Source organism: Trichomycterus rosablanca, chromosome 13, assembly GCF_030014385.1.
Source record: "Trichomycterus rosablanca isolate fTriRos1 chromosome 13, fTriRos1.hap1, whole genome shotgun sequence".
Classification (NCBI taxonomy): Eukaryota; Metazoa; Chordata; class Actinopteri; order Siluriformes; family Trichomycteridae; genus Trichomycterus; species Trichomycterus rosablanca.
In genome coordinates, this window is record NC_086000.1 from 33,277,803 (window position 1) to 33,294,861 (window position 17,059).

Sequence of the window (17,059 nt, forward strand, 5' to 3'; positions counted from 1 at the left end):
CTCGTAACTGAGATTAAGTGTAGTTAAACGGGATTGACTACTGCGTGGCTAATTGATCAGCTTTAGAAATAACTTTGTGTCTGAATGACTAGCTGGGCCAGCATGCTTGGATTTTGGTAGGCAGGAAGTTACACTTTTTCAATCCATGGGGGCAGCGATGCTTTGAGGATCTAATCCTCCTTTGCAAATGAAAGACCACCACATAGGAGCAAGCAGAGTTAAACTGACCTAGCTCACCTGTGTGCTCCAGGTTGCACTCCTCCAGGTCCTCGTCGTCGTTGGAGCACTCCGCTGACGTTACGATGTCGTCTGTGCTCTGTAGCAGAAACAAACACAAGAAAAAATGGATTATTCTTAATATATCTGTAATTCATGTCACAATTTTTTATAAATTTGATAAAACTATAAATCTAGCAATCTAATGCAACAGAAATATTATGAGGTCATAGCACGTTATAAAACACAGAATATTAAGAATGACTTTACATTATTTAAGAATTACTACGTTTTATCTATTAATTTATTTTGGCTGCTCTGATATGTAGGGGTTGCCACAGCAGCATCCTGTCTGCATACGAGACTTTTACACCAGATGCCCTTCCTGACGCACCCCTCCTATTGTTATCCAGGCTTGGGTCCTGCACTAAGAGCGCACTGTCCAGTGCACTTTTCAATGTCAAGGCTATTTTGGCCATCCCATTTTCAAACGTTAGCCAGTCATGTCCATGCAGACACCCAACTGGATAGCGTCACTGAGATTTAAACCCCAGATCCCCTGATCTCAGCGGTAGTGAGGCTAGCATACTTTACTGCTGTGCCACCCAAGCGCCCCAGATTAACGCTATTTTTTAATAGGTTATTCGGGCCTTCTAAAGAAAAATTACTACACATTAATTCACATAAAGTCAAATAAAATGCAAACATGGAATTGGGAAGCAATAGACTTGATGCTCAACAACATGATAATAGGGTTCATCACCACCAAACACCTGAAGTCAATAATTATGAGGAGTGTCCACATACTTTTGGTCAAATTTCTAATACACAATGGGGGAAAGTGTGCATTATGACATTATAAACATGTATCTGCATTGTAAATAAAGAATTGATAAGACCTGTTGACAATAGTTATATAGTTTTGGCTAATAATTCACTTTCGATCATCATCAGTTTGGTGATCACAAGTTCCATTGACCTTTTCTACTTTCTGAAATAATAATTCACCCGACAGCACTTCTATTTAGAGGAGCTTGTGTTCATCAGCTTTATTTCAAACTCGTTTTGAAAGCCTCTGCCATCCAATCATTTTAGCGAGTCACCTCCATTTCAGCCCTTCAATAGTTTTCTTGGCTTTTCATTACTGTACATCACAGCGATTGAGAGGAGAGGTCTGAATGGAGCACTGCAGTCTGAGATTATCTGTGTGCCTGCGTCGCCTCCAGCTCTGATTTACCCCCCTCCCTAAACTCCTGGTGCTGAGCGCCAGCCAATGCCGCCAGCTCGTTTTTCACGCGCTGTGTTTGGCATGTCTTTATTAGGAGCAGATTAGAATGCAGGATAAAATAAGCACTGCCATCGAGCAGGTTTATGAAATTATAAATAACACAAGACGTAATGGAGAGTACTCTCATCTGTGAAAGCCCAAAACTATAAATATGATTGGCTTTGATGGGCTAGTTAAAAGTCCTCCTGTTTTCTTCCCCCTCGGTTTCGGTGTTTAACTTAGATGAGGAAGAATTTTCCTCCCCACACTTTGGTCTGAAGGAAAAAAAGTTGGACTATAAAAAGCATTCAAATGCGCATCAGCCACCCTGCCCTGCATCTCCACGCCGGAGCACTGTGGAATATCGGCCTAAGTAAATATAAAATTATTCATTGAATTTTTATTTGGTGTGGCAAATGACTCATCTCATGGCTGAATAAGGGGAAGATCGCAGATGCAGAAGCCAATGAGAAAAATAATTGACTGATTCCAGAGAAAATTTGAAATGATCCTGGGTTTCCTCGCTAAATAAGAAGGGTGTTAAATATAAATAACGTTGAGTCTGACCCTTAATCATTATTCAGCGTTAAATGCTGCAAATGTGAAGTGACTCACGCGTATAGGCCCGTAAATACACAAGGCATCCAAAACCAAATCAGTATTACATAGAAAAAATTAAACCTCAGGGAAGAAAATCCTTTAACTTCCTGGTGTAACTCTTATGGGGTGTGTTCGAAAACCTGGGGAGCTCTCTACATAGACAGCATTTTACGTCATCCTACACGCGCTCCCGAGAAGCAAGCTGTTCGAAATCCTAGATGCCTTAATATGCTCACTAGTAATGCCTAGCTCACACTACATGATTTTTGCCCTCATTTTTGCTCGCCGACTGGTCGCCGCCAGATTTGGCAGCTCGGGAGGAACTCGGCGTTCGCTCTGCGATCTAAACTCGGCTCTCAATCGCTAGGTGTGAACTGTTCTAGACTCGATCCCGACTGAGGAGACATATCTAGCATGTTAAATATCTGGATCAGTCGCTTGCGACTGGCAATGAGTGCGGTGAGGGGGATAATATAGTTTCTATCAGAATACATGGGCACATACACAAGCTTTACAACATTTGTAAACTTATCATCCATGCCAAACCATAATACCAACACTACATTACAAAAAAATGCTGTTCGCGTTGCCAAATCCACTCGGATTCATTTATTTTTTCTCCTTGATTTTACACTGCACATCAGCGCACAAACTTTGATCGTTCGCTACTTGTTGACGTGCATTTTTGGACGTGGTATCATGTAAACCCCTAGTCACTTCTCGCTTTTGTTTTTGTGACAAAACGTAGTTTGAGAGACCAGAGGAATTCGCCTTGCCTGCAATTCCAGTTGGTGATAGATGGTGTAGTGTGAAACCCCCTATCACTGATCAGTCGTGTAGTGTGAAAGCCACACTGACCTGAAAGCCTCCCGATTACAAGAGATCCAGTCGTGTAGTGTGAACTGTACAGTGACCTGACAACTTGGAAAGTCGTGTAGTGTGAACTTGGCATTAGGTATCTTAAAATGTCTACGGTATTTTGACTCAAGAACGAGGGAGCATCCGATGCTGCCTTAGCGCTAAAGGCAATCCCAGCATTCAGTGCGGCACAACTTTTCTCACAGAAAAATAAAAAATATGGCAAAAGGTGCGGAGAAACAAACGGAGTTCTTTTTAAACGTAAATAAATTATTATTGATTGTGTCGTTCATTTGCAAATTCTGGCTTGTCAGTGAATTTAGCCATTTTCGGTACACGAAGGGAGATGTTAGCTGACATGCTAGCATGTTGTGCCACCCCATCCCATTGTTTTGAATGGCATGAGGCTAACTGTGTTAGTTTAGTTAGCAAAAACTGATGGAATCGCTGTCTAAGCAGTGTGTTCGAATAACCTGCCTTATAAGTCAGTGACTTATTAGAATCCTCTCTACTTAGGTAGCTGCTTATGTAGGCAGTAAGACAGCAAGGCAGCTTACTAGGTTTTCGAACACACCCACAGTGTCCTTTATATGAGCATAGCATAGAGAGAAAGTGTCCCATCATATCAGGTTCTTATCACGTACAGATTTCCTTCCATGGCAAGTTCACGTTGTGACATTTTCCCCTGCTTGTTCCTGCCCCACTTGGAAATTAAAAAAAGCCTGGCAGTGACAGAACTATAATATCAGACTCCTGCGGGATTAGTGTTTTTTTTTTCTAATATGCTCCCCAAAGCTCGGAGAGTGCAGCGGTTCATGGTATCCGACAGATAAGCAAATCCACCTAAATCCATTCAATTTGTTTTCAGTCTTGAGGAAATTATGCATTATTTAAAGCGCAAATGACTTCAGCCCTCAATCAGAATTCACAGGTTTATTGATTTCTCTCAGTATTTCTTCATAAGCCCTGGCTAGGCTCTCAGGGTCTTCTCACCGAGCAGTAATCCATTTCAAAGACTTCCATTAAACTTCCGGGGTTCATTCATAGAATGTCCTGTGGGAAGCCAGGGTTTGGCAGATCGACCTTGAACGTCATTCTGCATTCAACTATTGGCAGACAGCGTGCTTCCTTACATGCCATCTTAGTCTCATAAATGTTGTGTAGTATATTTGTGATGAACAATTGTAGTGGGTAAAACCAACACCAGGAAAATTATAAATATTACATGTCTGTGAAGGATTCAGTATAACAGCAAAAGCAGAAATGCCATAAAGCACAATCCTGGATTTATGAACTATATTAGGAAAACTGGCGCTCAGGTGGCACAGCAGTAAATTACACTAGCCCACGACTGCCGGGATCCAGTGTTCCAATCCCCAGCGGTGCTATCAACCGGTCGGGGGTCTACATCCAGACATGATTTGCTATATCTTGGGAGGGTTGTACGATTTCCCTGTCCAGGGTGTGCTACTGCATTGTGCCCAGCGATCCCAGGCTACCTGGACTCACCACAACCCTGATTAGGATAAAGTGGTGGTAAAACATGAAAAACAATCACTGCCCAAGCACTTAACATTACATTTGCAGCATTTAGCAAATTATTTTATCCAAAGTGACTTACAATTATGACTGAATACAGTTTGAGCAATTGAGGTTTATTAAGAGTACTGCTCTGGGGCACAACAGTAACAACTTGGTGGTGGTTAGACTTGAACTGGCAACCTTCTGATTATTAGTCCAGTACCTTAACCACTGAGCTACCACTGCCCTGTACCACTTTACCACTACCAGAGTATTAAATCATGTTTAAATATTTTATTCTATTGTAAACCAGGGTGGCATTGTGGCTCAATGGGTAGCACTGTCGCCTCACAGCAAGAAGGTCCAGGGTTCAGTTCCCAGGTGACAGTGTGTGTGAGAGTGAATGTGTTTGTGTGTATGTCTGCCCAGCAACAGACTGGCGCCCTGTCCAGGGTGTTTCTGTGTGCCTTGCCCCCATTGAGAGCTGGGACAGACTCCAGCTGATTAGGATAAGCGGTTTAGAAAGTGAGGGCGCCCAGGTGGTGCAGCGGGATTTTCCGTTAGCACACCAGCTCCGAGATTCTTAACTCCTCGGTTCGAAACTCAGCTGGGCGCCATCTAGCGGGTATAATTGGCAGTGCCTGCAGCAGATACTAATAGGCCACCATATCTGCAGGGTGGGGGCCGGACTATGTGTGGGTGGGTGGGTCTTCATACGCTGTGTAAGGACCCTGATTGGTCGGAAGAGACGCCTGTGCAGAAAGCAGGGGCGAGAAGAGGAGGGCTGTGCACGTGTCGGAAGAGGCGTGTACAGCGATGTGCTCTCCTTGGATGCAATCTGGTATCTCTCAGCAGCGAAAAACAAAATTGAGTTGCTAAATCGGGAGGAAAATGGGGAGAAAATGCATTAAAAAATAAATAAATAATAGAAAGTGAGTGAGTAATGTAAACTATGTAATAAAGTAACTCATTGTTATTTTTATTCTGATACCAAATTCGAGTTTTCAAAGCCCTGAATATTATATATGAGAAAATTCATTGCTGGGTCCAAGTGTCATTCACCTGAATGGATGGAGCTATAGCAGCCACAGATTAGATGTCCTCTATATTTTGCATGTGTAATGGTTGCAGAAAACTGGAAGTCTTTCAACACAGTAAAGTGTCACTACTCTAATTTGGACCGAGTTGCAGTGGCGACACCACTAACCTCACTCACAAAGTGCACCCACACTGAAATCTGATGACAGCTAGAGCCTGGAAAGCTGGTGTTTGTTCCGCAGAACAGATTCTGTTTCCGTAGCCAGAATTTTCCAAACCGTTCAGTTTAATTCCATTCAATCGTTCGAGTGCTCGCTTTGCTCAGTCTGAGGATTAATTCTGAAAGACTGCATAGAGTGAGCATGCTTGCTAATCTAAAAATGATGGTGTTTATTTAAAAAATAGATACACTAAAGATTCATCCAGAAATAAGAAAAGAAAATACAAGCTGTGAATTCCACACAAGCTGCTAACGCCGCTCTCTTGATCCTTTGAAGGCCGAAGTCTGCAATCCTACTGAGATAAGCTCATTGTGACTGGCATCAATGAGTCTGCATCAAAAGCTAGCCACTCTGCAGGAAGAAAATACCCATCTGAGCATTATCCTGACTTCCATTTGTGTATAACAATGTGTCACGGCTGTCCTCAAGGTAACCAGCTTGAACACAGACCATGAAAGCGGAGTAAGAAAAAGAGGTCACAAACGAAGGAGGAACTGCATGCAGAAACTGGTCTGCACTGAAATGAAACTGCTATCACAGAAATCTGAGAATAGGGTGTGTGTGAGTAATCAAATGTTTGGCTTGGGGAGCCAGTTTTTAAATATCTGAATCACGACTTGAACATTTGTTGAGCCAGGACTTTTCAACCTTTGCCAACTCGTAGGCCACAGAACTGACCAACCCTGACCAAGCTTCAACAACCCACAACATTAAACTTGACTTACTCAGTTAATAATCAATTCAATAAGCAATAATATATCAGTTTATAGATTTTTTTTTTCTTATTTAATTGTCATGTTTTACCTTTCTGGTCACACGTTTCTGGTCAGGTTGCAGTGGGCGCAGTTTTCATGGAACCACTAGGCACAATGCAGCAATACACCCTGGACAGAACACCAATCCATCGCAGTTCTGCGACTTCCCTTTTCTGAAGCCCTACCAATACATACATACATGACAACTTGGCAGTGGCCTGACTTGAACTGGCAACCTTTTGATTATTAGTCCAGTACCTTAACCACTGAGCTACCACGACCCTGTACCACTTTACCACTACCAGATTACTAAATCATGTTTAAACATCTTTATTCTGTTGTAAACCTAGGTCGCACAGTGGCTCGATTGGTAGCACTGTCACCTCACAGCAAGAAGGTCTTGGGTTCGATTCCCAGGTGGAGCGATCTGGGTCCTTTCTGTGTGGAGTTTGTATGTTCTCCCCATGTCTGCTTGGGTTTGCTATGTTTGAATTTCAGTGGTTATATCAACTGACAAGGCATCTACAAAAAGACATGATTGGCTACATCAAAGGGGGTATGACCAAAGCCCTGTCTTGAAATACTCCTGCCACCCAGTGTTTCCCAAAATGGACCCACCATGACCATAAACATGATAAAGCATTTGATGAAAATAAAATAAAATTATATTTCTACAATAGCAGTATAATGTAGCATGAATTTCTATTTTCACTATGATGCTCTTCTTTCAGATCAGCATCTGTATTGGTGAAAGAAATGCACAAAGATATGCCCACTTGAGAGTGAGAGCTGGTACTTTGGGTCGACCATGTTGGTAAACAGTGCTGGTTTGCATTAATCTCTTTGCTCTAAACGTATGTAAATGGACTTGATCAGTGCAGTTTGTTTACTGTGGCTCTGCTGAGAGGTAACTGACAGGTCCGTCTGAGAAGTGCCGGGAAATATTAGTTTTCTTACCAGGCACAGGAGGAAACTGAGGAGTGATGGAGCAAAAAAGGGGCAGCATCTCAATTAGAGATTAAACTGCTCTGGATGTGCATGAAAAAAAGAAGGAAGTTGAGAAAACAACTGCTCTAAAAGCCTCGACTGCACTGAAAGCAATAATCCTTTACAGAGGTCAAACAGTGTTCAAGCTTCAAGGAATTTAAGCAGTTTTTTAAACCAAAGACGGCTGGTTTTACTCTGCATTACAATACACTACAAAACACCCCGTTTTGCTGACTGCTGACCTTGAATATTGTCCAAATAAATTCTGTGCACACATTTTTTTGGGTAAATAAATTTTTTTTTTCCCTATGGGCATGTGGGTCGGTGTAGCTTAAAGAGCCAAATTCTCATTATTTGCTCTTGTAGCTTTTGCCGCAGCTGTTGACTGGAGCAAAGAATCAAGGAGATGAATAAATAAACAAACAGCAGGGAAGTCAAAAAGTTGATATAGTCCTTCTTGGTCAGGACCCTAGTGTACCAAAGCAGGCCACCAGCGTAGAGCGAGAAACTGCAGACCGTTGACTGGTCAAATTAAATCGCCACAGTAACAGAATCGCCCCTGGATTGTCAGAATATGAGAATAATGATACTGAATCAGACATTTGCACAGATGAAGCCCTTTCTTTTCATCCCTCTTACTGCATGACGGAGTGTAAAATAAGTGTATGCTATATGTCCACTAGGTGGCTCATAAAATATGCGTCTAGAGTGCATTTATGAACTCTCCAACCGTGGCCTTGTACCTGGCTCCACCACTGTGCAGCAATAATGCTCTAGTTAAGAGTTTAGTTTGTTTAGCTTGGACTAAATTATTTTGATAACTACTAATGAAAGCCCAGCTTCAGGTTAGTTTATGCTTTTTCAGATATACGTGTTATATTTAGGCATTCATCCAATGAAAGGACTTTTACTTTATGGCCAAAGTCAGGTAAACACTTTAACATGAGCTTGTTGGACATCCCGTTCCCAGACCATGTAAATGTAGTTATTACAGCATCTGATTCTCATCAGTGCAAATGTTTGGGTACTAATCACTCAAAAAGGGAAATGCTTGGACTGTTGACATCACTTTTCATTACAGTAGTAATGACCCTCATGAAGTACCTAAGCTCCATGATCTACACTATGCTCTGATAGCTTTTTTTTTTTTTACATATGAGTAAAAAACTGTGTGGTGATTCCCTTAAACAACTGATGTACACGAATAATGATGTTTGTTTATTAGGATTTTAATGTCATGTTTTACACTTTGGTTCCATTCATGACAGGAACGGTAGTTACTCATTACACAAGATTCATCAGTTCACAAGGTTATATCAAACACAGTCATGGACAATTTAGTGTCTCCAATTTACCTCACTTGCATGTCTTTGGACTGTGGGAGGAAACCGGAGCATCCGGAGGAAACCCACACAGACACGGGAAGAACATGCAAACTCCACACAGAAAGGACCGCTCCACCTGGGGATCGAACCCAGGACCTTCTTGCTGTGAGGCAACAGTGCTACCCACTGAGCCACCGTGCCGAATAATGAAGATCACTGCTTGTGCTGGTCTTGATCCAGTACACAGGCAATGCTGTGTCTGTATGATGTGTTACCGGAAGCCTGATTAGAGTCAGAATGTTAAGGTAAGTCCCAGTATGTCTAAATACTATTGACTACTGTGGGGCAATAATTTATTGTGCTCATTTTCAGAAGACTAAATATCTAGGGACACAAACATCTTAACCAGCCAATTGTTTACACGTTTGCTTCTGAGTGACTTTTAAACTACTTTGACTGCTGCCCATCTTACTGATCACATGATGCTTCATAACCCTGTTCAGATTGAAGCATAAACCAAGGTTTTTAAGCAGTCCTAATGCAACAGCCTGCAACCCATTAATTTCCTCTTCACATTCTGATACCTACACACAAGATGAAGGTGAAGGGTCAGAGTTAAGAGCCTCATGGGCACTCCTGGACCTGTCAGGGTTAAATAATCCATCACAGTAGGTCAAAACTCCTGTAAGCTTACTCCCATCTAGCCCTGACACTTCAGCGACTTAAAGTCATGATCTCCTGGTCACAGGGGCAGATCTTCACCGCTAAGCTTCTAAAGCTGAGATTTTTCAGTCTCCACTTGTGCTTTTTACCATGCACTGACTGTTAAAAGTATTTAAATGTGCAGTAATCATTTCTTTTCTCTCGGCTTTTCCACCAGTGGAAATTAGTCGAGGTCAGAGACATCCTTTTGTGTAATGTTCAGCATTTAAACTAATGTAAAGTGTAAAACCCCATTAACACAGAAAGTCTGTTATTGAGGTGACAAAATTGCCTGTAATTACACTATTTAGCATGTCACCTGACATTTGAAAAAAAAAAACATGAACTAATGTTCAATTTCTTTGAAATATGACATACATAAAGCAAGTCTCAGACCTGAAATTGGCTTTGCACTGCATTTAATTTCATGATTAAATAAATGTAAATAACATTAGCTTGTACTAAAAGCTGCTAGATTTAAATTCTACACCAGGTAAAACATTTTTATGAATATTTGCCAACACTCAGATTTGCAAATCTCAGCTTAGATTCCTAGGCAAATATATCAGCGCGTTCTGAGCAGAAAGTCCATGGAAGTATATCAAATAGATATAGCACCCGTCGTGTGATTTAGAGTAAAGAAAGGCGTCGAATCATTCATTTCACAGCTGAGCCCCACTCCTAATCGATTATAGCGCAGCAGAAAAGTGCTGAGACTGGAATAATCAAGGAGATTTAAGAATTTCCTTGTCATGTTTTTACACCCCTCCTGATTTAAGGTGTCCAGATGGTCAATGCATTTTAAGATGTATAGATTAACTATGAATTACAGGAGACGGAGGTTAAAACACTGATGGAAGAGTCGGACTCCAGAGAGAGGTTTTAAACAAAGCACCAAAAGTGTCCTGAACCACACAAATATAATCAGATCAGGTAAAAGCAACAGAGTTTAAAGCACCTCGGCTTAAACAAATAAAAAAAGAGGAACTTTCTCAGAATAAATTGAATTCATAAAGTTCATATGATTTTTTTAAACTGTTAATCTGGTAAATTGCTCCAATTGCTTGTTTATTATTTTCACAAATTATAAGTTTTAGTTTGTGTATATATGATTCGAGTAAGTCTAATTCATTTTTTTCCACCTATGCATTCTGCTCAGGTGCCTCTCTATCTGCCAATCAAGATTCTTAAACAGCGTTTAAAGACCCCACCCACATAGTCCGGTCATACTGCCCTAGCAGAGACGTGTCTGCTGCAGGCACTGCCAATTATGCCCAGCTGACCAGTGGCAACGCCGAGTTTCAGACCAAGGAGTTCAGAATCTCGGTGCCTCGGTGCGCCACCTAGGCGCCAAGTCTAATTCATTTAAATTATTCTCAAGGCCACCCAAGGAGAATGGAGGTCCCTGGTGAGTCTGAATCATCTCAGGGTTTCTTCCTGTAATTTTAATGGAGTTTTTCCTTGCCACTGTCGCCCCGGCTTGCTCAACCGAGTGTGTTTTTATCTGTTGGTCCTGGATTCTGTAAAGTTGCTTTGAGACAATGTCAAAAGCGTTATATAAATACATTTGACTTGACGACTTACACTGAATGAAAATAAGAAATAATGGCATATTTTAGTAATAATAATTTAGTACAATAAATATTTAGGATCACAGTGGGTTTCCGGAAACCTTTGGCCATATAGGATATAAACATATGAAGCCATGAGGCTCTTTTTACTAGCCAGTGGCAGATTTCTACATAGAGCCATAACACAAGGTATACTTTTCTCTGCCTATGTAGACATCTTGACCAGAAAGCAGGTGTCGTCATTGCAGTGCACACCAGGCGATACCTTATCCATCCCTCTATCCCTCAGACATGGTCAGTCATACCTGCCTGTTTACATTTTTACATTTAGCAGATGGTTTGGGGTTTTGCTCAGGGGCCTAACAGTGGCAACTTAGCTGTGATTGGGACTTGAACCAGCGAACTTCAGTAATTGTTCATGGTATAATGCCTTGATGATGTGAGAAGGCTTACATGCATCAGAGAGCCTGCAGTTTTATCTCCTGTCAGGGCCATGGCAGAAAGGACTAAAACTACTTCCTATATTGGGCAGCAGCAAAGCAGGACTATGTCAGAGGAGGGAGGATCACAAAAGAGACAACTGCAATGAAATCAATTCAACTGTGCAGAACAAGGCAGTGGTAAACCACTTCTGTACTCTAAAAGGGAAATCCAAATGAGAAGGAACAACAGATTGACTGTCCTGCTGGTTACAGGAGATTGGAATGCCAAACTCAGACATCAGAAAGAGGGAAGAACAAGCAACACTGCATTGGAAAGTGGAGAAAAACAAACTTTTGTGACTAAGTTTTCATTACTAACACTTTCTTTAAGCAACCAAAACAACATCTTTACACCTGGACATCACCTGGAGTTCACCAAAACCTAATTCACTACAAAATAATGATGTACTACTTCTAAAAACGCTACTACTGAATGATATTATTTAATCTACTGAGAAGCTACTTTGTTTTATAGCGCTGCCACCACACTACTGGGAAATGAAGCTTGTTAAACGGTTAGTTTCACCACTTTTAGCACTTGAGCAAAATAAAGCTAATTTACTGGTTAGTTCAAAATAAAGGCAAGTCATTTACAAAATAACTCCTTTCATTGAAGAGTATGATGGTGTTTATGAGGCGTAAAGATACGCCAGTCATTTCAGAAATGTAGTAAATTATTATTATCATGTGACCAGGATGGCCGAATGGTTAAGGCGTTGGACTTAAGATCCAATGTCTGTGTGGGTTCGAACCCCACTCCTGGTAATCACACGACACTTTTGGGAGAATTTAGACACTATGCAACTAAATGGATGTAACAGCAGGGGTGTTAAGACTCTAGTGCTGAAGTGGTAATGCACAAAATAATAACTACCTTATTCAATTTTATCCAAGTACTTAACAGACTGCGTCATATGTTGAAAAAAAAAAAACACATATGTAGGGCTGTTTTACACCCCTTCTAACTAAGTAAGTGCTTGGTGAGTAAACCAAGCGCAACTGAAATCATGCCTACATCTAAGTGATGTACAAGCTCAGTTTTAATTCAGACCGTCAACGACATGGTCTTGAGCTGATTGTGGAACAGACCACAAACTTCTAATGTGCCTCTAAAGTTAAGAAAAAATGACCAAATGATCAGTCTTCCAAAAGATGACTTAAAGAATGCACCACACGTCTTCAAGAAAAATATTGTTGGCTTTTTATCTTCTTGAATCAAGAAATACGACACATACAGTGCTTGACAGAACAAGAATGAAGGAACTGGAAAATATCTTTGGTAAATATTCGTCTCTCCAAACAAAGATCAGAATTGTCCAGACTATGGTCTTTTTTGTGGTTTTTCCATACAGGTGAACAGTATAAAGCCAAACAGGAAGAATATCACTGCCTTTGAACTTTGGTGCTGGCAAAGACTTTTGAGGGAACCTTGGATGGTAAAGAGAACAAGAAATTGATCCTGGACCAAATCAAACCAAAACTGAAGCTCTATTACTTTGAATATAATGAGAAGAACCAATTAATGCTTGGAAGAGTTGAAGGTAAAAGAAAAAGAGGACAGCCAAAAACAAGATGGATGGATACATTTAGAGAGACAATAAACGAACCATTAAGAAGCATGAAGACCCAAACAGAGGACAGGATGTTCTGGAAAAACACTATCCATATGGTCACCGGGAGTCGGAATCGACTTGACAGCGATTGCTCTAATTGAGTCTAATTTGCAAATTAAAATAAGCCCATGCTTCATTGGTTGAGGTCAGAATGACATCTTTAATTATTATTCTTTCAATCTAGCATGTAATTAAGATCAGAGTCTGTCCTTTTTTGGATCATGTTGAGTGATTTAGCATAGCTTAAAACCTGGCTGAGAGAGAAAGTCAAACTGTGCTTCGTTCTTTTTATGAGATAATGATCTCTGCCTTTCTCTCCACTGGGAGTGTCGATGCTATCTTGTCCATCTCTGCTCTGACAGGCGAAGAGCGAGCAACTTGTCTTACACGCCAAATCAATAATGTGAGAAGATTCTTTTCAAAACGGGCATGAACTGTCTCTTCTGTTCTATCGCCGTCTCCTGTCTTCTCATCTCACTGAACGTTCCCCAGAAGCACCAGTGATCATGAGTATCAGGCTCGACTTAATAGCATGATGCCGTGGGATCACCTTATGTACCATTTTCCTCGTCTCACCCAAAGGTGTTTCATCTTACTAACACGTTTATATGTCAGACTCTCTGGAAGTAAATCTATTCTGTTTGGGTCAGTGGTCTTCTGTTTTTTTGATTACTTTTATAATATTGGATTAGAAGCCTGTGTCATAATACTGACATATAATATCAAAAACGTGTCAGGAAAGATGTCATGTGTTTGCACGAGCTGTCACGGTCGATTATGTCCTAGATTATTCAGTAAATTTGTCTTAAAGCATTATAATATTTATAAGCAACCATGATCTCAACGTTTAATCAGTAATCCAGTCTTCAGGACTGGTCTAGATGACTGCGAACACAATACTTGTGGGTGATAAGAAGTCGCCACAGATTGGACACATGTTAGAGGGTAAGTGTGGTGGTCCAGCTTGCCTTGGTCAGATCACAGGTTGTGCAAGCAGCAGCGAATTCACAATTGGGAATTGGTATTGACAAGATTGGGAGTGTCTTAAGATTATGATGGTAAATTGTTTTATATGGCTTAAATATGTGACCTACTCTCCTAATTACTGAGATTATGTGTTCCAGACACATAAAGTGCTACTAGATATAGAAAATTAATGACACAAGAGAGAAACAGTTTGAGAAAGGCCCTTTTTCCAGCATTCCTGGGGGATTAAACAGCAACGTCTGTGCACAAAGCGAGGCCTATAAGATATAGTTTGACAAGTTTGGTGTAGAGGAACACCAGAGGCCTGCACAGAGTCCTGACCTCAACCCTATTAATCACCTTATGAACACCAGCCACATGCCAGTCCTTTTCCAAATCCTCTTTTGACTGAATGACAGATTCTCACAGACAAAGCTTTCCCAAATGATTTGGGACTGTTATACACTAGGGGGCATTTTATATTAACGTCTATTGTTTTTGGAACGCCATGTCCAACAAGCTCATGGTCAGGTATCCACATACTTTGGTCCACATACTGTATGTCTACTATTCCTTTTTGTTTAAACAAAGTAGACTTACAAGGGGGTTTGGCAATTCTTGTGACAAAATAATCTGGACGCTGTCTCTTTCTAACACACACCCAGACACAGAAATATTTCTATGACAAATATTGATCATTATATTTAAGTCCGCATGTGGATGGTGAGGGTCACTGGCCATCCTAATGTCAGATTATGTAAAGCTGATAGATTTCTATGAATGTGAAGGTTTTAAGCATGTAAAGATAGAAACTAATTTCTTAATCCAAAAAAACGACCCTCTCAGTCGTCCTGTTCTATCAGATTCAGGTGCTATATTGTGGAAGACATGCTGCCATTGCCTGAAGCAGTTCACAAGCTGAATAGGCTCCTACATTTGCTACACTATACATCTCTGCAGGAATATATTTCTTTCTACCCACTCACACCTGCAGCAAAATACAATCCTGAGCACTTTGTTCCCTTTTAACATAGGGTTGTGTGTGCTTCACACTACAATCTAATTGCTCGCAGGCAAAGCAGGCAGTTTCAAACAGCCACCATTCATCTTCTCCTTTGAAAGGAAATGGTTCCAGTGCTTGATCTTTAATCATTCTCGTAGCCAGAAGTGCAAGGTCACCCGGGACCATATACGAGCGCCAGTCTGACGGAGTGCTCCTCATTGTGGCCCGGGCTAAAATTAGAAAGCAATACACTGTTTATTTCAATTACTGATTCAAATCTAAAGTGGCGTCTTTTATTTCAGAGCGCTTGTTTAATTTCGGTCGAGGACGCAAAAGGGGCACGGAGATAAAGAGCCACTTGGGGGTGTGTCTGAAGAGTGGGAAGTGAAGGTAATGAAGATAGAGACACAGGACACTCACATTCCCACTATATCAGGTTTATGGATGGCCAGCCACTCTCCAGCCTCACTTTATTATCTGCCCACTCAGATATGTGAATAATGTGACCTGTTTCCCCGCGAGGTGATGCAATGCTAGAGAAATTTGCTTCACGTGGTATCTGACAACCGATATTTATATGTTCACTCATCCTAAATGCATCCTGTTAGACAGAGATGCCCTAGACTTTTCTGAAACTGATGACATTACTTTGTGGTAATAAAATATTGCATAGACCACGATCACATATCACAATGAAACAGAACACTTCTCCTGTGTACACGATGTGAGAATCAGTGTACGCTAGAATAGCATTTGTGTTTTCATCTAAAGGTTTGGTTAATCTTAAGGTTATTATTGTTATTATATTAGGATTTTAACGTCATGTTTTACACACTTTTGGTTGCATTCATGACAGGACAGGTAGCTACTGGTTACACAAGATTCATCAGTTTGAGTCTTTAATGTCAAACACAGTCATGGACAATGTTGTATCTCCAATTTACCTTGCTTTCATGTCCTTGGACTGTGGGAGGAAACCAAGGAAAGGAAACCCACACAGACATGGGGAGAACATGCAAACTCCACACAGAAAAGACCCGGACTGCTTTAATTGGAAATCAAACCCAGGAACTTCTTGCTGTGAGACGACAGTGCTAGATCATCGTTCTGTTCATTAGCTTTAGATACGTTGATTCTTGCCACAAGCTTCTAACCAGCAACATGCCATTCACAGTACACCACTGTTTCGGTCCATTACAGGCACAGTGACTCTTATTTGAATACCAAACTGCAGTGTTGTTGGTCTGTTGTTGTTTGACTAGGTTTTGGTTAAATTACATTATGCAGTCCTGCACAAATGTCCTGATAGAGAAAATTACTTTTTTGAGATCTTACAATGTCTATTATACACAGTATGTATCTGTTTATTATAAACTAGTTACTTTAATCTTTTCTTTATCGTCATTCTTCATTCAGTGGGGAATAAAATATAATTGTCGGCTCTGTCTTTGTGTAGATGGAGCTTCAGTGATCTAAAATATTTCACTTCCAGAACAAGTCTATGGGAGCATCATAAGGAGAAGACATGACATGACATTTGTAGTAGAATGTAGACAAAAGTTGATTTTTAATCTTTAACATAATAAGGCCTGTTATGTTATATGGATGTGGTGGCACTGACAAATTGACATTGGGGGGAGCTCCAGGTGGCAAAGATGAAGATGCTGTGATTCTTGGGACAGTGGTAGCCTAGTGGGTAGAGCTTTGGGCTATCAACCAGAAGATTTGGGGCTCAAATCCAGGCTCTGCTATGCAGCCACTGTTGGGTCCTTGAGCAAGACCCTTAACCCTGTCTGCTTCAGGGGCGCTGTAAGGTGGCTGACCCTGCGCTCTGACCAAAGCTTCCAAACAAGCTGGGATATGCGAAGAAAGAATTTAATTGTACTGTATATGCATATGTGACAAATAAAGTACATCTTCTTGTTATTATTATT

At 40.9% G+C, this 17,059-nt stretch overlaps 1 protein-coding gene and 1 non-coding gene across 5 annotated transcripts in view; one reads left to right on the forward strand and one right to left on the reverse strand.

Annotated features, from left to right (window-relative positions):
* Positions 1 to 17,059, reverse strand: part of nrxn3a (neurexin 3a) — a 383,783-nt gene that overhangs the window by 22,555 nt on the left and 344,169 nt on the right. For all 4 annotated transcript variants that reach the window (XM_063007913.1, XM_063007914.1, XM_063007912.1 and 1 more), the window contains one exon: positions 238 to 316. In XM_063007913.1, coding sequence (XP_062863983.1) covers positions 238 to 316 — 79 coding nt within the window. The remainder of the gene's footprint in view (positions 1 to 237; positions 317 to 17,059) is intronic.
* On the forward strand, positions 12,234 to 12,308 carry trnal-uaa (transfer RNA leucine (anticodon UAA)). The gene has a single exon. It is a non-coding gene; the product is annotated as a tRNA-Leu (tRNA).